Raw genomic sequence first — 20,016 nt, 5'->3', positions numbered from 1 at the left:
GACTGGCATCAGTCGCTGAGGATCCTTGATAGTACTTTGTATTTCGTATACTGTTATTGCTCCGGCTCCTGCCGGTAGAAGAAAACATTAAGCTCGGATATGATTTTGAAATCAACTATTTGCTTCAGTGGACTTTCAAATTGTAAAGGCGATTTTTTTGTGCAACTATGATTATCGATTATCGTATAACTGCTTGAACGACTTTACAACACTTGTTATGCAGCAGCTGTTCTAGATTTGATTTCGCTGCGTCAAATTTCATATTTTGTTTAAAGATTGATGTTTTTTTTTTTTTGCCGTAAGGCGCCAATAACCAAAAATGGAAGTATGCGGCAATATACTTGTTAGTAGTGATTACAATAGATTTAGCTTAAGTTGCATATACTGCTCAATTGAAAATGAGATGCACGACTGGCAACAATTTATTGTACATATGCGCTCTGAACACTCTTTAGACGATACGGAAGCAGGAAGCGTAAAGATTGAAACTGAGAGCATACACTCAGAGAATCCTTACGAGCAAAATGAATACGCGGCCAGCCTCTCAGATGGGGCACTGAGTGCTACTCAGGAAGTTTGGGAAGAAGACTATTTAGATTTTGATGTAAGTATAAAATTTGAGGTGCAGTGCTATAGCTAACTATTTTTCATATCAACAGAATGATGAACTTTTTGAAGACGCAGATGATGCCCACTCGGTCACAATAGTCAGTGAAGCTTCACACACATCAAATGTAGATGCTGTAAATGAGCTATTTTTTGCCGAATCCAATGAATACGAAATAGTCGAGGAAAAAGAGTTTAAGGTAGTAAAAGTAATTTGTTTTATGTTAAAATAAAAGTCAAATCATATATTGATTAGCAAAATTGGCCCGGATTGCTGATGGATAATAATGAGCAACAAAATTTCGATGAGAGCAGCGCCTCTGACTGTTCTTTTGACAATTCAACTACTAGAAAGCAACGTCATGTAATGCCTTTAAAGCGAACAGTGAGTACAATTAATTTTATAAAGCAAATGTTTTAAGCTGCTCATTTTTACAAATTTCAGTTGAAGGTGTCGTTTTTTCGTACTGACCCGCGCGTACTCATTTTTATAGAAGAATTTAAAAGGCATTCATGCCTTTGGAACCCGCTAGATACAAAATTCGGCGATGAAAAGGCGCAGTTGTTTGCGCACAGTGCGATTATCGAAACTATGGATAAAAAGGCAAACATATTGTTCAATGAATCGGAGTTAGTTAAATCTATAAATCAACTGGTTGAACAATATTCAATTGCCAAAGAAAGATATGATGAAAACAAGTTGTTTGGCAGATCAGCAAAGATGTTTGAAATGTGCAAATTTCTGGCCAACTCTTATTCTCCAGAGCATGACGATGAGGAGGAGAAATCCGATGTGATTCAGGTTGGTTATTATGATACTTTTTTGATAATTGTAGCTAAAATTTTAATTTTTTACTGCAGCTAAACTTTAAGGAGCCCAACGATATGACATCAGCGTTCATTAACGTATATGCCAATTTTCCCGTGCTTTATGATATCTCCCATAAAGATTTCAAGTCAGTGGATTCTCGCACGCAAGCGTATATAAAGATGTCGGAGGAATTGGCACCGGAGGTGCTTGTCAACGAGACTGAGGTTCATCTGGCCGTATTGAGATTGCGTAAATGGGCATATATGGCACTGCGACGCGTCAAGTCTAAGGAATTGCGGCGTGCGTGCACTAAGACGGAATTACACTACTTACAAATGTGCAACTTTTTGCCGCCCAAATCAGAGTCTCTAACTTTCAGTTGCACATTATGCCGTAAGCGTTTCTTTATTGACTATAGCCTGCGTGCGCATATGGTTAAAGATCATCAGTTGGGGGAGCTACCATACTTGTGCTCTCAGTGCCCGCGTCGTTTTTTTAAGCCACACGATCTGGAACGCCACAAATTGCGACAACACTGCGAGAAGATGTTTCAATGTGAATATTGCGACAGTAAATTTTCTGTCCCGAGCGACCTCAAAATGCACACACGCGTCCATACGGGAGAGAAGCCGTATGTTTGCGAAATTTGTGGAAAAGCCTTTAGATTAAAACTATTATTAGATTATCATATAAACGGGAGGCACTTCGATTTACGGCCCTTTAAATGCGATATCTGCAATAAGTCATATCGGAAGCGAGTTCAGCTAAAAAATCATGTTAAAGTTCATCTAAATATAAGAGATAAAAGGTGCGAGGATTGCGGTGCTGCTTTCACATGTCCTACGAGTCTCTCGCGGCACCGCAAAACTATGCATCGTAAAATAAATACACATTCAACATAATACAAATTAATTTTATTTGCTAAATATATTGGGCAACAACAGACAGCTGCACTTTATCATGAACTGAATGTTCTGGGTCTGCACGTGGACGTGGCGAGTCGGTGCTGGGTCTAACATAAGATGTACTCTTACTCAACAATGAAATAAAATAAAAAATACAGCCAAAGGCTAAAAACGCGACAACAAATTCAGGGCGACAACAAATTTTTACTCAAAGAGATTTACTTTTCGATTATATTTTTTTACATGGTGTTTAAATATAAGGTTAAAACCAAATGCTAAACTAAATGCCTTTGCCAACGACCATACCACGCTGAATACATCGGTTCTCGTCCGATCACCGAAATTAAGCAGCGTCGGGCGCGGTTAGTACTTAGATGGGGGACCGCTTGGGAACACCGCGTGTTGTTGGCATTGTTGTTTCAACACCAACTTTTTTGGCAATTTTTTTTTTACTTCGTGAGGTGCTTATAAACATAACGTGGAATAGTTTATTAATATAATAATAACTTGCAACAATTTTCGACAAAGATATATTTACAACATGTGTATAACATTTATTAGACTTACAAGACGAGAGAAAATAAAAGTACTTTGGTTAGGTTTATCAAACAAAATAAATGGAATTATCGCAGTTTGGCTGCAACTGCTTGACAGTTGGACAAGCGAAGAAGCATCTTGGCGGCATATGCCAAGAGCAGTAGAACTAATGTAGTTACCTCCATGATTACAAAATGCGATATAGAAGAGCCAATCTCCAGCCACGAGCCTGTATTGCGCACTAGGAACAAAAAGTTTAGTCCCATGATATCGCAAATGAGTAGCAGACAAATGAAAACATGACGCTCCTGTAGTCGTGTGTACTCGCAGTAAGCGTACACAGTGGATAAGTTGAGTATAACGGGAAGCAGGAGCTTCAGCAGCACCAATGCCAAAATTATAAACGGTGCAAAATGGCTGAGAAAGCAGCGCGCAATGTTTGGGTCAAAGGAGCTAACGGATGCAATGTTTCCGCTGCCAAAGAGCGAGAAGAATGTGTACAGCAGCACTGTGAAGGCGACACGTAGGGATGTTTGCATATTCGGCGCTTGGCTCTGTTGGAGCATATCCGTTTTTGAACGCTGTGCTTTCAGTGACATAGAGAGCTCCCAGCCCAGCAGCTGTATGAATAGCGACTCGTATGAGGTGCACAAGAGCGTATAAAGCACGCCTAAATTGTATGTGATCTGCTCCAGACGAAGCTCCAACGATGTCTCCTTGTTAAGCTGTATGGAAACTATGCTGTACACCAGATAAAGCCAACTTAATACTTTTAGCGCGAGTGGAATGGCCAATTGTTGGCTGTGTAGCTGAACGCAAGCAACGGCGCTTACAAGGATTAGTACGTTGCAAACGTGAGTATGCCAACTATATCTTCGCCAGTTCTGTGTGAGAAATGCACGCAGAAGCACAACCACAATGCCAGCCATAAATAGATAGCGATTTTGGTAGCCAACCGAGGGCGGCAGCAGTGGAAAGCATGAGAGTGCTACCACAATTGCCAGCCACAGATAGAATTGGCATGTGTTTATCTTGAAGTTGCGCCAATTTGTATATAATGCAAACGCCAAAAAGCAGATGGAGATCAAGCGGCGCTCAAAAAAGGTAAATACCAGTAGCTCTGCACAAATTATAATCAGCAACAGCTGTGCCAGCGAAAATCGATTGTGGGCTGCATGCGGACTCTGTTCCGTTTCTTTGATGGGATGTCTTCGAAGAGCGATCAGCCAAACTGGCAGCGGCAGCAGCAGATAGAGTCCAATTGGCAATGCCATGCGCTGTGCTGCTATGAAGCATATTACCAACACAATGGAAATTAGTAAGGCACGTTTGACGTAAGATGAATATTCAATTAGTTTGGTTGTTGCTCTTTGGTTAAGCAGGCGATATAGATAGAACATCCAGCCGAGCATGGTTGCCGTAGTGCATAGCAAGAGCGCATTGCGGTAGTATCCATGATAGTAGTCGATTCCATCCAAGGCCAGATGCATTATATTGGCGCAGTTGACCAACATTTGCTCATAATCTTTCTTCTCCAAAAGCTCTTTAAAGTTAGCCTTAAATTCATCGACAACAACTGCATCTAAAGGTTTATAGACCTTTAAATAAGCCGCAAATATTCCGCGCATATGCTCTTCACGCAGCTTCTCATATTGGGCCAGCAGTTGTAAGGCATTGCTGTGAGCTGCTAACGACTCATACTTCTTTCCTGTATTGATATATCCATAGGGTAAGACCCCAAAGTTATTCATTGGTGGCGGCAATCCTATCAGTGCAGACATTAATGGTGTCAACTGCGCCTGTTCGAGCTCGTGCAGAGGCAATTTTGCCCCTGCATCATTGGCCACAAAGGTTTTAGCTGAGGAAACATTGCGGGAAACTCCAGATCCCCAAAGCATGAATGGTGTGTCCGTTTCATACAACGTTCCAGCACCATGTGATCCTGCAGAAAGATTAAGCATTATTTTATGAAATTCCTTGAATATCAATCTCACCTGAGTCAGTCATTCCGTGGTCAGAGGTAAGCAAATAGGCTGTCCGCCCGTCAGGAAATACGTCTTCGAATTTCTTAAAAATTTCATAAATGTTCTGCTGCGTGTAGTTGAGATTTTCAAGAAACAGCCGAGTGCCCGGTTTATGTACATGACCAGCCGTATCAAGTCCCAATAAATGGAGGAAAAATACCATGTGCTTAGCCTTACGCAGCTCCTCTTGCTTACGTTGCAGCAGAAGTCGAACCTTCTTAAACACCCATTCGTCCAGATTATAAGTCTTATGCTGTCCCGAGAAGTCCAAGTCATGATTGTAGGCATCAAAATGCATTGGGCGCCCACTGTCGGCTAGCTTCTCAAATATATGCAGCACATCGTGGGCGCCCCATGCATAGGTGTGGTCACTGCGATTAAACACTGTGTCGAATTCAATTGGATTCGCTTTCCATCCACGAGTTACTGCAGAGGGATCCTCATAGAGGCCAGCGATTAAGGCTATATGTCCAGGTCGTGACTCAGTTGGCACGCGTGTTCGAGAGACTCCCACTAATCCTTCACGAAGGAATATTTCACGCAGGTGTGGCACATGATTGCAGTTGTCTGCAAAAAATGACTCAGCTCGCAGTCCATCGGTGACTATCAATACTAGTCGGTCTGCTGGTGGATGCGCATCTATCCTTGCTTGTGGCAGCAGTCCCTTTATAACAGGTGACCGGAAATAAATCACAAATATTGAGCCAAGCAGCAGCACATGCAGCAGAAAGGCATAAAGGATCCACATGCCGCAAATCGACATGTAAACAAGAATAAACACAATCAGCTGATTAAGAAATTTGAATAAGTATCGAGTACATTTAATTTATATAAAATTTCTACAATAAATCGCAGACTACTGTTTGTCAATTTAATTTACGAGTTTCTTTTCCACTCTAGCTTTATAAATAATTTATTTTTTTGTGTAGTTTGTTTTATTTATTTGGCCGGGCGGTAAATTATCGATATACCGATATGCTATCGGCAGCCGCAAAAAACAGCTGTTTTAGTACAAATAAAATAAATAAAAATGCTGCGACAGCGAAGCTGTATACTTAAAGGATTGCTTAAACATAGGAAACATTTTTGTACAGTTCAAGCTGATCCACACAGGGATATCTTTGATGTAGTTGTCATCGGTGGTGGACATGCTGGAACGGAGGCATCTGCAGCAGCGGCCCGCATGGGTGCACGCACGCTACTGCTGACACATAAGCTGGAAACGATTGGCGAAATGTCGTGCAATCCTTCGTTTGGGGGCATAGGAAAAGGACATTTAATGCGCGAAATCGACGCGTTAGATGGTCTTTGTGCTCGTTGCTGTGACTTGTCAGGAGTTCATTACAAAGTACTAAACAAGCGTCGCGGTCCAGCAGTTTGGGGACCAAGAGCCCAGATTGACCGACAGCTGTATAAGAAGACGGTACAGCATGAAATGTTCAACACCGTCAACTTGGAGATACGCGCAGCAGCTGTAGATAACCTATTGATTGAAAAGGATGAAAATAGTGCCAGTGGCACACGCTGTGCAGGAGTAATACTTGCTAATGGAGATACGGTGTTCAGCAAATCTGTGGTACTCACTACAGGCACGTTCTTGCGTGCACATATTAACATCGGTTTGGATGTACGGCCAGCAGGACGTATAGGTGATGCACCTGCCAAAGCACTCGGCGAGGCTATTGACCGTCTGGGCTTCCGCATGGGTCGACTTAAGACTGGTACACCGCCTCGCATTGCAAAGTCTAGTGTGGACTATAAGCAGATGGAAACGCACGATGGTGACATTCCGCCTGTGCCTTTCTCATTTATGAACCAAGATGTTTGGCTGCCCGCCTCAGAGCAATTACCTTGTCACCTGACCTATACAACTCCGCAAGTCAACGAGATTGTGCGCAACAACCTGCATGTAAATCGTCATGTTACGGAGGAAATTACTGGTCCGCGCTACTGCCCTTCAATTGAGTCAAAAGTGCTGCGCTTTGGAGAAAGAACACACCAAGTATGGATTGAGCCAGAGGGCTTTGACAGCACGTTGTGTTATCCCCAGGGAATCTCGTGTACTTTACCACTGCCGCAACAAGTTGAATTGGTTCATGCTATTAAAGGCTTGGAGAACGCCGAAATTGTTCAGCCTGGTTATGGAGTTGAGTACGATTTCATAGATCCCAGGGAGCTGTATGCCACGCTGGAGACAAAACGTGTGGCTGGACTATATTTTGCCGGTCAAATTAACGGTACCACAGGCTATGAAGAGGCAGCTGCTCAAGGTATAATTGCAGGAGCCAATGCTGCTGGCAAGTCATATCATCCAGATGGCCGGCAAATGAATATTAGTCGTACTGAAGGCTATATTGGCGTGCTAATCGATGATCTGACTTCACTGGGCACCAATGAGCCCTATCGTATGTTTACCAGTCGGGCGGAGTTCCGTTTGTCGTTACGTCCGGATAATGCCGACATGCGTCTTACGAGAAAAGGCTATGAGTTTGGTTTAGTGAGCTCAAAGCGATACTCACACTTTGAACAAACGGAGCGCAAGTTAAATGCCGGCATCGAAGCTCTCAGAGGTCTGCAGAAGCACAGCAATTACTGGAGACAGGCTCTCTCCTTGCCACAGGCAAAGGCTTCAGTGCAGAAATCTGCTTTTGATATGCTCGGTGTGCCGTCGGACAATATTACAATAGAGCAATTAATCAAGCTATGCCCTAAGGAACTAAGTTGGCTGCAGGAAGACCGCGAACTAGCGTCACGACTGAAAATAGAGGCACTCTATACACACTTTGTAGATGAACAGCAGCGAGATGTGGACGATGTGCGTCGCGAAGAACGTCTAAGTATTCCCGCTGGCATTGACTACTTTTCCAAATCACTAAGCTTGTCTAACGAAGAGAGACAAAAATTGACATTAATACAGCCACAAACTATTGCAGCCGCCAGTCGCATTCAGGGTGTGACCCCCTCGACGATTGTAAGAATACTGAAGTATGTTAAGAAGGGAGATGTTACTGTTGCTCCAGCTTAAAGCTTAAGTAATAGTATTAAAGGGAGGCTATTGTAAATTTAATAAATATGCTTGTTCGACTGTTAACAAAAATCATGCGCATGGACTTAAAACTTGATTCAAATAGAGCACTAAGGAAAATTTGTAAAACTAATTTAGTTGTAACACGTGATTATATTATTAAAGATTGTACGAGGGCCTAAAACATAACTACCTCTTGATATATAATTTATGTTTGCGATACTTGCGAAGCCAAAAATATAACATTAAGTGAAGGTTCTCTTATGTAAAGTTTATTTAAGAAAATCATAAATGCCTTATGCGATGCTCCAAAAGATTGTTTTGACTTTCTATTTAAGTAGACGTCACATTAATTTCGCGGCTCTCTTAATTGCATATTGTTTTCATAGTTTTCTTTTCATAGTTTTATACATTGAATTCATTTTAGAGTGTTTGCTTAGGTTGCTTGAATTTTAATTCGTAAACAATTTAACGGTTTTGGTTATTTTTGCTCAAAATATGATGCATTACGATTTCTATGTGGGAATTCGTTTTTGTTTAACTTACAAATTATGTTTGTATCATATATTTTGTATTAACTTCTGTTATACACACACAACAAAGATTGAGGGAAAAGTTTGTTTAATTTATTGATGTATTTGTTTAAGGATTGTTTTATTTTGAATCTATTTCGCTTTTTATTTCTTATCATTTGCCTTTGCATATACCGTATTCAGTAAATACGAACGATGCACATCGTTTCAGGTTATAGCTAGTACCCATATGTGATTCTGTACTAATGCACAATGCATATTTACTTATTAAAATCTAGTACATACACAAGATAGATGAAAACATGGATGTGCAATGCGCTAACACTTACAAACATACATTAAGGGGTATGTATGGACAGGCATTAGAATTTTGAGAATTGTTAATCAGTTGACATTTTTCAAACAGTTACTGGATTATTTGAGTACTAGCAATTATGCTCTTGCGCTTTACAACTTTTAGACTTGATACTTGCTTGCAAAAATTAGATGAGTTTTGTTTTTAATTCTTGCTTTTTTTATAATATCACAGATTGCTCGAGTTTTTTTCTTTTTTTTTTTTTGCGTAACAAATGAAAAATTTAATCCACTGATAGGAAAATACATCCGAAATATAAAAGAAAAATCAGTTGTGCCTTTCTTACTAATTTTGAAACTCCGCATAAATATTGACTGTATAAATTTTGAGAAAGAGCTTTGAGACATTACTAAAAAAAACCAGAATACTAAATGAAAGCATTTATACGGTCCAAAAGTTTCTGTATAATTTTAAAAAATAGTTCAAGCCTTTTGCGAATTATCTAATCCATTGCAGAATTTATTTTCTTTTATATACATACATATATAATTTATATAGTACACATAAGACATATGTATATGATTTAAATTGTTTTACCTAAATTTCAGTTCCTTTTCATTCATATTGTATTTCAGTTACATTAACATAAACCCACAATTCCTATTCACTTTTCGTACTCTCCAAATCACAATTATTAGCAATTTTAAAATTAAAATATAGCTACTAATTATACATATATTTTTATATTTACATACTGTGATTATGCTCATGGGCTTGAAATTCGATGAATAATAACACTCCAACACACAGCAGTTAAATTATTATTTAATTTTAATTGAGCATGAGCTTTGAGTATGGAATATTGAATATTGATATAGTACATATTGGTGAATTTGAAACAGCTCTGTGACTTGAAATTTTTAAATGAGCTCATTAAAATAGACAATTTGTTTCATCACCAAAGAATGTGATATATTGAAATTACTATTTCCGACGAATGTGTGTGCCTTAAGTATAAAATAATGTGATTCGAGCTTTTAAGTCTAAAGTTAAACGCGCATTGTTTATTTTACACATTCATAGTACCTAGCGTACTTGCTTAATGTTTATAGTGCATTTATGATCATTGAATTCGAAACAGTTGAGTACATACAAGTGTATGGTTGTATTTGTGTTAATATTTATATATTTTTACAATATTTGATTTACATTTTATGCATTTCTTATTGTTTTTAAATCTACACGGCATTGAAGAGTTTCTATAGACTTCAACTTTGTGTTTAAGATGGCAACATCGAGAATAATCAGGGGATACTACATGCTAATGTATATACAGCTGATATTGATATAATATACATACATATGTACGTTTGTACATATATGGCGGCAATCATCATCTTCACGGGGTAAGTAACAGTATCTTAAAGCTTTAGAAACTCATCGAGCATCCGCTTGCGCTGCTGATAAAGAGCCCGTTCCGACAAAATGTACATCCCAATGTCGCCAAAGTTTTTCATTAGTTAGTTGTTGGAGCTGCTGAAGAGTTGGTGTCATAATGCGGTTGCCTCCTCAGCGGTGCTGCGGCTTACTGCACCCACAGCAGGTTTGTCGTCCTCTAAAATATTGTTATAAGTTAGTTACTTAGATTAGTGAATCGGCAATTCGCTTATATTGAATTTTGAGAAATAATAAATTGCAAGACAAACAAATGAAAATTATAAACAAAATGATTTATTTAGAAAACTCTACATTAAATAAAGGCAATTATGTTGCTTAAAAACAATAATGATACAAATTAATAGTAGCACAATATTTTCATAATAAAACCCTGTTGAATTAATTCTTGCTGCTTAGTTGCGGGCGAATCATTACAAATCATTGTATTGTTCTAGATAATTATTTAAATTAACGGCTAAGTTGAAGGTAGATGTTAACTAGTTTCGATTTCACGCATTACTAACTATGAACTGAGTTAAGGCTAAATGAAGCTGTTGCACTATGTTTGGAGCGCTCTACAACTGAATTGGTTGGTTAGGTTGAAATCGGCTTTCAGTGCCTCTCCTATATAGAATCATCTGGACGCCTTATCGGGCAGCGGCGTGTCAGTTGTGGACACCTCATCGGCTGGCGTGGTACTGTTAGTACTCGCGCTATTGGTGCTGCTGCTCACCATCGGCGGCGAGTTGGTGCCACTTGTAGTGGATGTTACAGTAACTGTGCCGCCACCGATTGCACAGGCCGTGTCCGGCGACAGCTTTTCACGCTGCTCCCCCTGCGAATCATTGTCCTTAGTTGCAGCAGCAGCAGGTGAACTACTTTCTGTTATGACCTTTTCACTCAAATCCGCACTGCTATTACCTTGTGTGGCTCCAGCGCCAACACCACCAGAGACTGCGGCATTCCGTTGCTGCTCCGTAACGTTGACGTTTGCGCTGGCATTGTTGCTGCTATTGTTGTTGTCAGAGTTGGGCGGACTGGCGCTGCGTCGCGACGTATTCTCCGGCGAACTGTCTGCCTTGCCCTGACTGGCACTGGGCGTTACTGGCTTCTTCTCCAGCGCCACCGGCGGTGTAGCTGCTGGCAAAGGATCCTCCACATGCGATTGCGCATCCTTGCCATCCGTTGGTCCATTGGACTCAACGCCATTAAGCTCGTGCACAGCCGAAGTGCTGATGCTCGACTGCGCCTGGTTACTCGAGTTCGAGTTGGATCCAGTCAGATCCAAGGTGGTTGGCTCATGCGTAGCCGAAGTTGTCACCGCGCTGCTCTTCTCAAACATGACCGACTGCTGCTGCTGCTGGCTTGGTGTGGCTATGCCAGCTGCTATGTGATGCCGCATGGCATGTGGACTGCTGGCAGTGCGCGATGCGCCATTTGCTACCGAGCTTAGCGGTGACGTTATCTTGGGCGATATTGAATGTGAGGCGACTGCGGCGGCAGCAGCAGCAGCTGCGGCGGCGGCGGCTGCATTTACGGGCTGCTGATGGGCAGCGACAGGCGTCATTCCGGCGGCGACGGCTGCATGCATAGCTGCCATAGCGGCATGGCCGTGATGATAGTAGTGGCTCATGGTCGGAATGTGCGAGCTGGGCGTTGAGGTGGTCTGGGCCATGCTGCTGGTTGCCACCGTCAGGTTAAGGCTGTGTGGAGACGAGGTTGCTGCTGCGCTGCTGGTCGTGCCGGGACTGGGACCAGCTGATGAGCTGACTGGCGGCAGCTGATGCACGGGATGATGAGGCGAGAGATGTGCATGGCTCAGATTCAGGCTATGCGGATGCGGCGCCAGGCCGAGCGCTGCAGCAGCCGAAAAGCCTGGATGCCCCGGATGCGCCGCCAGCCCCATTGCTGCCTGTTGCAGGTGATGCTGCAGATTGGCTGGGCCGTGACCTGGCAGCCCAGGCATGCCCAGATTAAGTCCCATGGCTGCAGCAGCGTGTGGGCTTTGCCGCTGCGCATTGGCTGCTGCGGCATGATAGTGCGACATGCCGGCCAGTCCATGCAGCGCTGCCGGCGGCGCACGCAGACCCATCATCGGCATCATTGAGCCCAGCAGGTTGCGATTCAGCGGCGCATAGAGCTGATTGGAGTAGTGGTGGGTAGCGTTAAGCAATTGCTGGCGCTCACGTTCCCGTTCTCGCTCCTCTTCACGCATTTTGCGCTCGCGTGCCTCCTTTTCCTTCTGCTCCTTCTCGCGCTGCTCCTTTTCACGCTGTTCTCGCTCCCGTTCTCGTTGCTCGCGCTCACGTTCACGCGCCTCCTTTTCGCGCTGCTCACGTAGCTCGCGCTCCTTTTCCCGCTGCATCTCACGTTCGCGCTCCTCTTCGCGTGCCATACGTGCTCGATGCTCCTCCTCCAACTTGATACGATCATGCATGGCTGCTGGCGAAATTCCTAGAGCTGCACCTGGCATCATCGAATACAGATGCGAATACGGCGATGCCATCTGAGGATACAGCGCTGCAGCATGTGGATGCGTGTGGTGGCCACCAGCGGCGCGAAACAGTTGATAGCGGTGCTCCAAATACAGAGGATCCGAGTAGGGCAGGCCTGCCGCCGGATTCAAGAATGCTGCTCAAGAAGAAAATGGATTACTTAAGTAGTCATAAAGATTTGCAAACTAGTTTTTGCTTTACCTGCTGGAGGAATACCGGGCAAGCCAGTAAAATGTGAATATGCTTCCAGGGGAAAGGCACCGGCCGGATGCATAAGACGCTCATCAGATCTGTACGGCTGGAATCCACTACGCGCCAGCAGCTCTGGCTGCATAGCAGACGTTTGGGGCGTATGACTTAGACGTGCCATTTTCTCCGGCGGTTGTGGCGAGGGAGGGGAACGTTTCTTGTTGGCAGCGATGCGATCCTCGTTGCTAAGACAACCGGACGGACCGCTTCCACGTCCGGCGACCGAACTAAGCGACACAGGCACGTTTGCACTGTTTGAAGATGTCGAAGTGGGTACACTTCGTCCAACTGCGCCCACCTCGTCCTCTTCCTTGATATCCGCCTGCTTGGCCAATGTACGCAGTGCAGCCGCAAAGGAGCCTCTGCCGCTCGATGCCGCAGCTGAGTTTATGCCAGCGCCCGACACGCCCACACCTACGCCCGCTAGTTGTTGTTGCACAGCGGCAGCGACCGCTTGCTGATGCGCCTGGTGCTGCTGCTGCTGCTGTTGTTGTTGTTGTTGCTGCTGGGGCGACTGCGTGCCAAGATGATTGTTGGGCAGTGCGTGATTTAAGATCCCGCTACTGGACGTTGGCGGCGCCGAGTTATTGCCACCTGTAGCACCTGGCACACCCGCTGAGCTAGGCGATGTTTGCAAGTGCAGCGGCACAGGTATGTGGGGAGCTGGACTGGTGGCTGGTCGCTTCTGACCCGCTTTGGGCGGCACTACAAGTGAAGAAACAAAGTAAAATTTTAGTATTTGAATAAATAATTAGATGAAAGAAGAAGAATTGCATTTTAAACTCTCTTCAGCGACCGATGATCACAAGCAGTGTTGTAAAATGTGGCCGAATGTATCGATTGTATTAATCGATACAAAGCATTTATTATGTAGAAATGAAAATAAATGAAATTTAAAAGAAATAAAAAGGCTGTTAACTTACAATAAATAATACAAAATGCAAGTAAATTTTTAATGTCATTTAATTTGTTAGCGCGCTGTCGTGACTGAATGAAAAACATACTCGTTAACTCCAAAATGTCAATGGCTCCCACTTTAAACAACACAAATGTGCAGACACTGATTAGGCTAATTGAATCCAGTCTAGAGCTGCACTTTCATAAGCTACTATAGTGACTGATGTGTGTCACCCTTGGGATTTTGCAGCAAGGTTATAAATATTACACATACGTCTCGTTGCATTCGCGGCACATTGCATACAGAGGGGCACACACAGACTGTTCGTAGTATATGTACGCAAGTCTGCTATGAAAGGACTTTGGCCATCGCAATTCCAAATGCAAATGGCTGGGTCTGAAACTGGTAATTTGGACTTGGACATGGTCACGAGCTCCTACCATCTAGGGTGAGCTGATATAAGCTCTCCCTCACTCCCATACAGTAATACGTATACGTATACGTATATGTAAATATCCGTGCATTCTCCGTTCATGTCGCATTGTTCAATGGCTGCGTATTGCGTTCTTTGAGCGTTTTCTGCTCACGGCGCAAATTGCACGCCCAACGATTTTATCGATTCTTGTTGGTCGTTTGACTCGTGCCAAATTGCTTTCAGATATGACAGCCCCTCCCACAGGCTCCGCCCATTTCAGGTCAGCCACATGGGGGAGTGCAGGTGCTCAGTGGGCTTGGCCCTCTTGCGTTCAATGCCAGGAGTGGATTTTGCGACAACTACATACATCGTTGGCCACGTCAATAGCAGCGGCAAGACCATTTCTGCGTTGTTTTTGGCAAGAAATACAAAAATTTAAGGCACAAGCTTTAAATCTATCAGCAAGCAGCAGAAGCAAATAGAAATGATCCACAAAGTTGGATTGTCAAATTTTTTAGGCATTCATTAAATGCACGAAATGTATTCAGGAATTTTCTGTGTGCGTTCCTCGCAATTGCAACTGGGTAAAAATTTCCTCATCTGCTCCACTAAACTTCCCCCATACCCTCTGTCAATATAGTTGAAGTTTCTGCTATTGCGTTGCCAGCGTGTATTGTCACAACAACAGCAGTTGTTGGCTAAGCTGCTGCCCAGAATGGTTCCGTGATCCAAGTGGGTGTTGCGGGTGGGTGAAGGTGTTGGTGAATATATGCACAAAACCAGCATTGAATTGGCACTGGGGGCATGGGAGGAGCGGGCGGCGGGCGTGCGCTGTATGTGTATTTACCAAACTAAACCGAAATAATGCTCGAAACTGCAGCAGCGACAACAACAGCAACAACAACAAGAACACTCCAGCAACCAGCAATTCGCGTTGTCGCCAACAACAATGAAATGCCAACGACTATGAAAGCAACTGAATCTCAGATCCATGGCGGGGCTTTTATACCAGAACATGGCCTCCTCTGACGCTTTCAATGCCAGTTAGCGTTTCCCTGCGCTGCGTCGTGTGGGTCGACCTGGGAGTTGGGCATTTGCTGCTGAACTGTTACTCAACTGGGGGGTGAAGTAGGGCCGGGTAGTTTCGGTCCTACTCCGCCTCATTCTATGCTGCAATGCTGTTGCTCTTGTTTGCCATGAAATGCCTGTTTGTTTGCATGAGCTTTGTGTACTCCAACATGGCTGACGTTGTTGCCAACTCACCCGACATTCCTCGCCTGCGCTCTATTCCAGCAGTGAGCGGCGATTTGCAGGCATCAGCGATATTAACCGAATTTAATCAGAGCGTTTATAAGAGAGTGCCTCGCTCTGTCTCGTACATATTCGAAAACCATCGATGCAATTCTGTATTTAAGGGTCGCCTTTTTAAATGGAATTCTAAACTCAGGTGGCTCAAATTGCTTAACGAACTATTCAACGTTTGCAGTAGCATTGAAATTTTAGTTGCGAACAAGATTTCAAGAATTTCTGAAACTCACGATAAAGAAATTCAGAGGCTATTTGAATATTTAAAAAGTTACTGAAGCAGAAATTTTCACATATCACGTCCAAATTCAAATGGTAGCCACTAACATTTAGAGCCGCTGGTTATCTATGATTATGCCACCACAACTAATTACAGTGGCGTACGGATGGCTGTGTCATCCAACCAGGCTGGGTCAGACCATGTTTACGTCCTATGCAGTGCAATTTAGTGGCGTATGAATAATTTATTTAATAAATACATCTATAGTCAAATCAATTGCGCAATTCAAAAGCCCAGCTGGCAACAGTCCCATCAGAATACGAGTGAAGGGCATTTAAATAATGCAAGACAAGAATTGTGAGTCAACACGAATTTGTTTTGTAAGCAGTCGTAATTATATTGAAAAACTGCAAAAGCTAAACACACACATAGAGTCGAGCATATGCATTTCGAATTAGTTGTGCAGGAGTCAAAAATTAAGCATGAATTTCAGCCAAGTGGGTTTTAAATTAATAATAAATTCAGTTGCAGTTTGAGTTTGTGTGTAGTAGATTTATTTGCTGCTCCTGAGGCATACGCTGCTCTGCCGAGCCGAGCAAACGGACCGTGTGTCAACTGCTTTGAGCTTCGAGTAGATGCGGCTGTGGTTTCATATGCAATTATTTGCCGTTTTATGGTGGGCATATCAGCAGCAGCTGACTGCCGTTCCATCTCCGGTGCAGCAGCGGCAGCAGCGGCAGCTTGGTCTGGGCCACAGAGTTGGGTTAGTTGGCAGCTCATACATTAATTATTGCTGGTCTGTTGCGGTCGTACATGGTCACATGGTCACATTGCCACATGGCACTGTTCGATTGAACGGGCCGGGCCAAGCCAAAGGAGCCAGCACCACTAGCTGCTGCTTTGCTTGCCAAATGGCAGAGCGGGGGGCGGAGGCACAACAACATGGATGTGGGAATATGTATGGGGCACCGAAATTTCGTTGCAGTGCACAACTGCTGCCATCAATTTTGGCCAACGCCCCCCAGCAAGTGCAGCCTCTCCTACTTTTGTGCCGCAGCTGAGAATGGTCGCCACCCATTTAACTAACTTAAATTTCACATGAGTGCAGTAAAGAGCTATGCACGGGTTATATGATTGCCGCAAATGCAAATTATCGATGTATGCAGGTGCTAGAGCACCACCCACCCAAGCCACCCAACCAGTGTGGACTAAACTGTTAACCAAACAGAGCAAAAACAACATCAAATGTGCATAATATTTTCATACATTAAATATGTTGCAGTTGCAGTTGGCTGTGGCTCTTGCTTTGGTTACCGGGACAACAGAACTATTTCATATAATTATACGCACATATGCCCGCAGGAAAAAACTCTGGAGCAGCAGGAACTGCATAATATAATTGAAGCTAAATGTAATTATCATTAATATTGCACAGCCAATGGGCAAGCGTACATAAATCTGTTAGAAAATTTGATATTTATGTGCATTAGGGGAAATTGAAAAAAATATTATGCAATCATTGAGCTCAGGGGCTGCTTAGACATTCGAAGGGGTTTAGTGAGCCAATTGGCATTGAAAAGTTTTACTCAAATAGCTGGTTTGACTATCTATAGCTTTGCACAGCTTGAGCTTCGCTTTCACAGGAATATTTATTATTAATTGCTCGCGAATGCAGAATTTCCCATGAGCCACTGCGCTGCAGTCTATATTTAAACTTTCGTAATTATTAGTGTTCGATAAACAATACGCCTAGCAGATTTAGAGTTGCGAGTTTTGCGTCAATTAAAAGTCGCGTGTGTTCTGGAATACATAGAATTAACCGCCCAAAGGACACAACAATTGTAAATGGCCTTTGCGCAGTAATTAAAATAATTTCATGGCAGTGTAGGAATTGACAGCTGAAAGACCATTTGCATATTTAGTACAGGGTCAGCGTTTAGAAGCGTGGCTGGAACAATGTTTGCAATGCTTTGCTTGCAGACACATTCTGGCGGCAGCTCCACCACCCACGTCAGCAAGTGGTTGCGACAGAAGTCAGAGGCAAGGAACTGTCTTAAGCAGGCAGGGAATTCATGCATTCCAGCAAAAGTGCCAGATATTGCTTTCAGCCTGGCCTTGTTTTGCTCGTTGTCCTGGCCGTTGCTTTGGGTCCGGGTCCTGCGCTCTGCTTTTTCCTTTGCACCATGTCTGAGCAATGTGAACAATGCTGGAATTCCATGCTGAAATTCACAGCACGCGTGCTAAGAAATGCACAACTTTATAGCATTCCAAGTGCAAAACTCATTCATGGTGTGCATAAATGAAATAGCAGCGCCAAAACCAGGCAAATGAGTCCCTCGCCACAAGCACAATAGCTCCTGCGGCTGCTGCATATTTAACAAAGCATAGAGGTGTGAATAATCACAGAAGCTCCACCAGTGAATAGAGTGCAAACAAACTTTTTGGCATAGCTAGATAATGTGACACACCTAACAACCAAAAAGGGAAATTTGTTCGAAACAAAAGGTTAAATATTTCAAGTTTAAATTTCATTGACAGAGCCTGAAACCGTAAAAATGTTGTATGTATGTAGTTATTAAAATCAAATGTTCACAATTAATCTCAGCATTGCACTTGACTGACAAGAGTCCATTTTAAATCATCCAGCAACAAGTCTGGGTAGCAATACTTACAGTAACTTGGCGATTTAGCAATACTTGAACGAAAAGAAAACTCACCTGAAATGATAAAAGGATTGTATATAGAATTAATATGTGTGTTATAGCAATAAATATTTAAAAGTTCGATTATAGAAAAGTTATCACAGATAATCGATAAATCAATCAAGATTTCAATCAGATAGAATCGATATGCCCGCAAAGTAAATTCAGTAATGAATAAATAAAATAATTTAGTATACAAATATATCAAGATTACGATCATTATATTAAAACTTGATGTTCAGATAAAATCTATATAATATAATAAAAATAATATTTGGTCTAAGCAATGTAAGCTTTAAATAAATATTTTAAGTTTCGTTGTTTAAATCTTCGATTACAAGCAAGTTATCGGATATAATCGATAATATATATCAAGATTACGATCATTTATTACAACTTGATGTTCTGATAAAATATATGCGCCCGCGAATTAAATTCAGTGATGAATTTATAAAAGAATTGAGTATAAAATGAACATTTAGTCTATAGCAATGTCAGCTTAAAATAAATATTCTTAATTTCGTTGTTTAAAAGTTCGATTTAAAGCAAGTTAGCGGAGATAATCGATAAATCAATCAAGATTTTGATCTAAATTCAGTGATATAGCTAAAAAAGTTCGTTAATGAAAGTTATCGTTGCTGTGCGATAAGTCAGTCTGGATTTCGATAAAATCTCTGCGCTCGCAAAACAAAATTAGTGCTGAATTGGCATGTGGTCTTTATAAAAGCGACAGAGCTGTGACGCTGTAGCCAACTAATTTAACGAATTCCCGCCTACAAAGGGTTTCTTTTTATGACCACACAAGCTGACGCCGCCCAAGCAGGATGCCATTGTAACACCTAATTTTGCTAGTCAGCCCAGCCTACATGTTGAATGTTTGCACAGCAAACCTGCAGCAGAGGCGACGGCGACACAACCAACAGTCGACGACGACGACGACGACGATGAGCGCTTTGTTAATCCCGTATTTATGCGCAATTACGTATTTTTCGCATTAGTCAGGCAACGAGTCGAGAGTTGAGTTGCGAACGAGTCGAGCCCCGTGGGTTGATGTCCTTTGAACCCTCCTGCCAGGCCTTAGCGCTACGCTTGACTTTTTCCAGCACAGTCTCTCTCTCTCTCTCTCTCTCTAACATCACGCCCTCCCATGCTGTGTCCTACGCTTGATCCTTAGCGCTCTTCTTAGGCACGTTGCAGCGGTGAAGTGAAGCAGCGTTTGTTGCTCCGTCGTCTGCGGCTGCCTTTTCATGGCCCTAGTAACTCTACAGCGGCTTTTGTTGCCACTGCTGGTCTTTATTATTTCTTTTCTTCCTTTTTCGAGAGAAAAAGGCGTTGCAGTCTCGCCTCTGCCATTGACTGCCAGCTGCCGTATGCTGGTCTTGCTTTCCTTTTTGTCATGCTCTCTCCTTATCTCTTTCTCTCTGGCGGCGACTACTAGCTTGTCTTGTCTTGAGTCATTTAATTTTTACTGCCGTATAATATTGTCCCGATTAGCACAAACACAACGCTTTACCACAAAATCATCATCATTAGTGACGCTAACGCAAGCGCCCGGGCTT

The 20,016-nt window shown here is 42.8% G+C and overlaps 4 protein-coding genes and 1 non-coding gene across 8 annotated transcripts in view; 3 read left to right on the top strand and 2 right to left on the bottom strand.

The window, feature by feature from the left end:
- The first annotated feature begins 250 nt into the window (after window positions 1-250).
- Window positions 251-2,346, top strand: LOC108595544 (gastrula zinc finger protein XlCGF48.2). Its single transcript, XM_017980803.1, has 5 exons — window positions 251-604; window positions 660-806; window positions 863-991; window positions 1,052-1,408; window positions 1,468-2,346. Exons 1-5 carry the CDS (start codon window positions 320-322, stop codon window positions 2,317-2,319), a joined length of 1,770 nt encoding a protein of 589 aa, XP_017836292.1. The 5' UTR covers window positions 251-319; the 3' UTR covers window positions 2,320-2,346.
- A 268-nt stretch (window positions 2,347-2,614) lies between these two features.
- LOC117134731 lies at window positions 2,615-2,733 on the top strand. Its single transcript, XR_004458808.1, has one exon. It is a non-coding gene; the product is annotated as a 5S ribosomal RNA (ribosomal RNA).
- A 117-nt stretch (window positions 2,734-2,850) lies between these two features.
- LOC108597723 (GPI ethanolamine phosphate transferase 1) lies at window positions 2,851-5,703 on the bottom strand. The gene is made up of 2 exons (XM_017984414.2): window positions 4,854-5,703; window positions 2,851-4,801 (listed from the first exon to the last, which is right to left on the bottom strand). Exons 1-2 carry the CDS (start codon window positions 5,644-5,646, stop codon window positions 2,946-2,948), a joined length of 2,649 nt encoding a protein of 882 aa, XP_017839903.1. The 5' UTR covers window positions 5,647-5,703; the 3' UTR covers window positions 2,851-2,945.
- A 146-nt stretch (window positions 5,704-5,849) lies between these two features.
- LOC108595195 (protein MTO1 homolog, mitochondrial) lies at window positions 5,850-8,505 on the top strand. The gene has a single exon (XM_017980379.1). It carries the CDS (start codon window positions 5,914-5,916, stop codon window positions 7,906-7,908), a length of 1,995 nt encoding a protein of 664 aa, XP_017835868.1. The 5' UTR covers window positions 5,850-5,913; the 3' UTR covers window positions 7,909-8,505.
- A 974-nt stretch (window positions 8,506-9,479) lies between these two features.
- LOC108596142 (protein split ends) overlaps window positions 9,480-20,016 on the bottom strand; it is a 53,112-nt gene continuing 42,575 nt past the window's right edge. For 2 of the 4 annotated variants that reach the window (XM_017981632.1, XM_017981634.1), the window contains 2 exons: window positions 12,870-13,622; window positions 10,487-12,804 (listed from right to left, as the gene is read on the bottom strand). In XM_017981632.1, coding sequence (XP_017837121.1) covers window positions 10,808-12,804; window positions 12,870-13,622 — 2,750 coding nt within the window. In that variant the 3' untranslated portion in view covers window positions 10,487-10,807. Of the gene's footprint in view, window positions 10,352-10,486; window positions 12,805-12,869; window positions 13,623-20,016 lie in introns of those variants that run through there. The other 2 variants (XM_017981633.1, XM_017981635.1) reach the window with 2 other exon arrangements.

Source organism: Drosophila busckii, chromosome 2R, assembly GCF_011750605.1.
Source record: "Drosophila busckii strain San Diego stock center, stock number 13000-0081.31 chromosome 2R, ASM1175060v1, whole genome shotgun sequence".
Classification (NCBI taxonomy): domain Eukaryota; kingdom Metazoa; phylum Arthropoda; class Insecta; order Diptera; family Drosophilidae; genus Drosophila; species Drosophila busckii.
This window is presented reverse-complemented; position numbering and strand designations above follow the sequence as displayed.

Excerpts from the sequence above, each read along its gene's own strand:
- LOC108595544 (XM_017980803.1), top strand. The coding sequence starts at position 320 with ATGGAAGTATGCGGCAATATACTTGTTAGTAGTGATTACAATAGATTT. Across the intron at positions 807-862 it reads TCGAGGAAAAAGAGTTTAAG|CAAAATTGGCCCGGATTGCT; the intron begins GTAGTAAAAGTA and ends TATATTGATTAG. Across the intron at positions 1,409-1,467 it reads AGAAATCCGATGTGATTCAG|CTAAACTTTAAGGAGCCCAA; the intron begins GTTGGTTATTAT and ends TTTTTACTGCAG.
- LOC108597723 (XM_017984414.2), bottom strand. The coding sequence starts at position 5,646 with ATGTCGATTTGCGGCATGTGGATCCTTTATGCCTTTCTGCTGCATGTG. Across the intron at positions 4,802-4,853 it reads CCACGGAATGACTGACTCAG|GATCACATGGTGCTGGAACG; the intron begins GTGAGATTGATA and ends ATCTTTCTGCAG.
- LOC108595195 (XM_017980379.1), top strand. The coding sequence starts at position 5,914 with ATGCTGCGACAGCGAAGCTGTATACTTAAAGGATTGCTTAAACATAGG.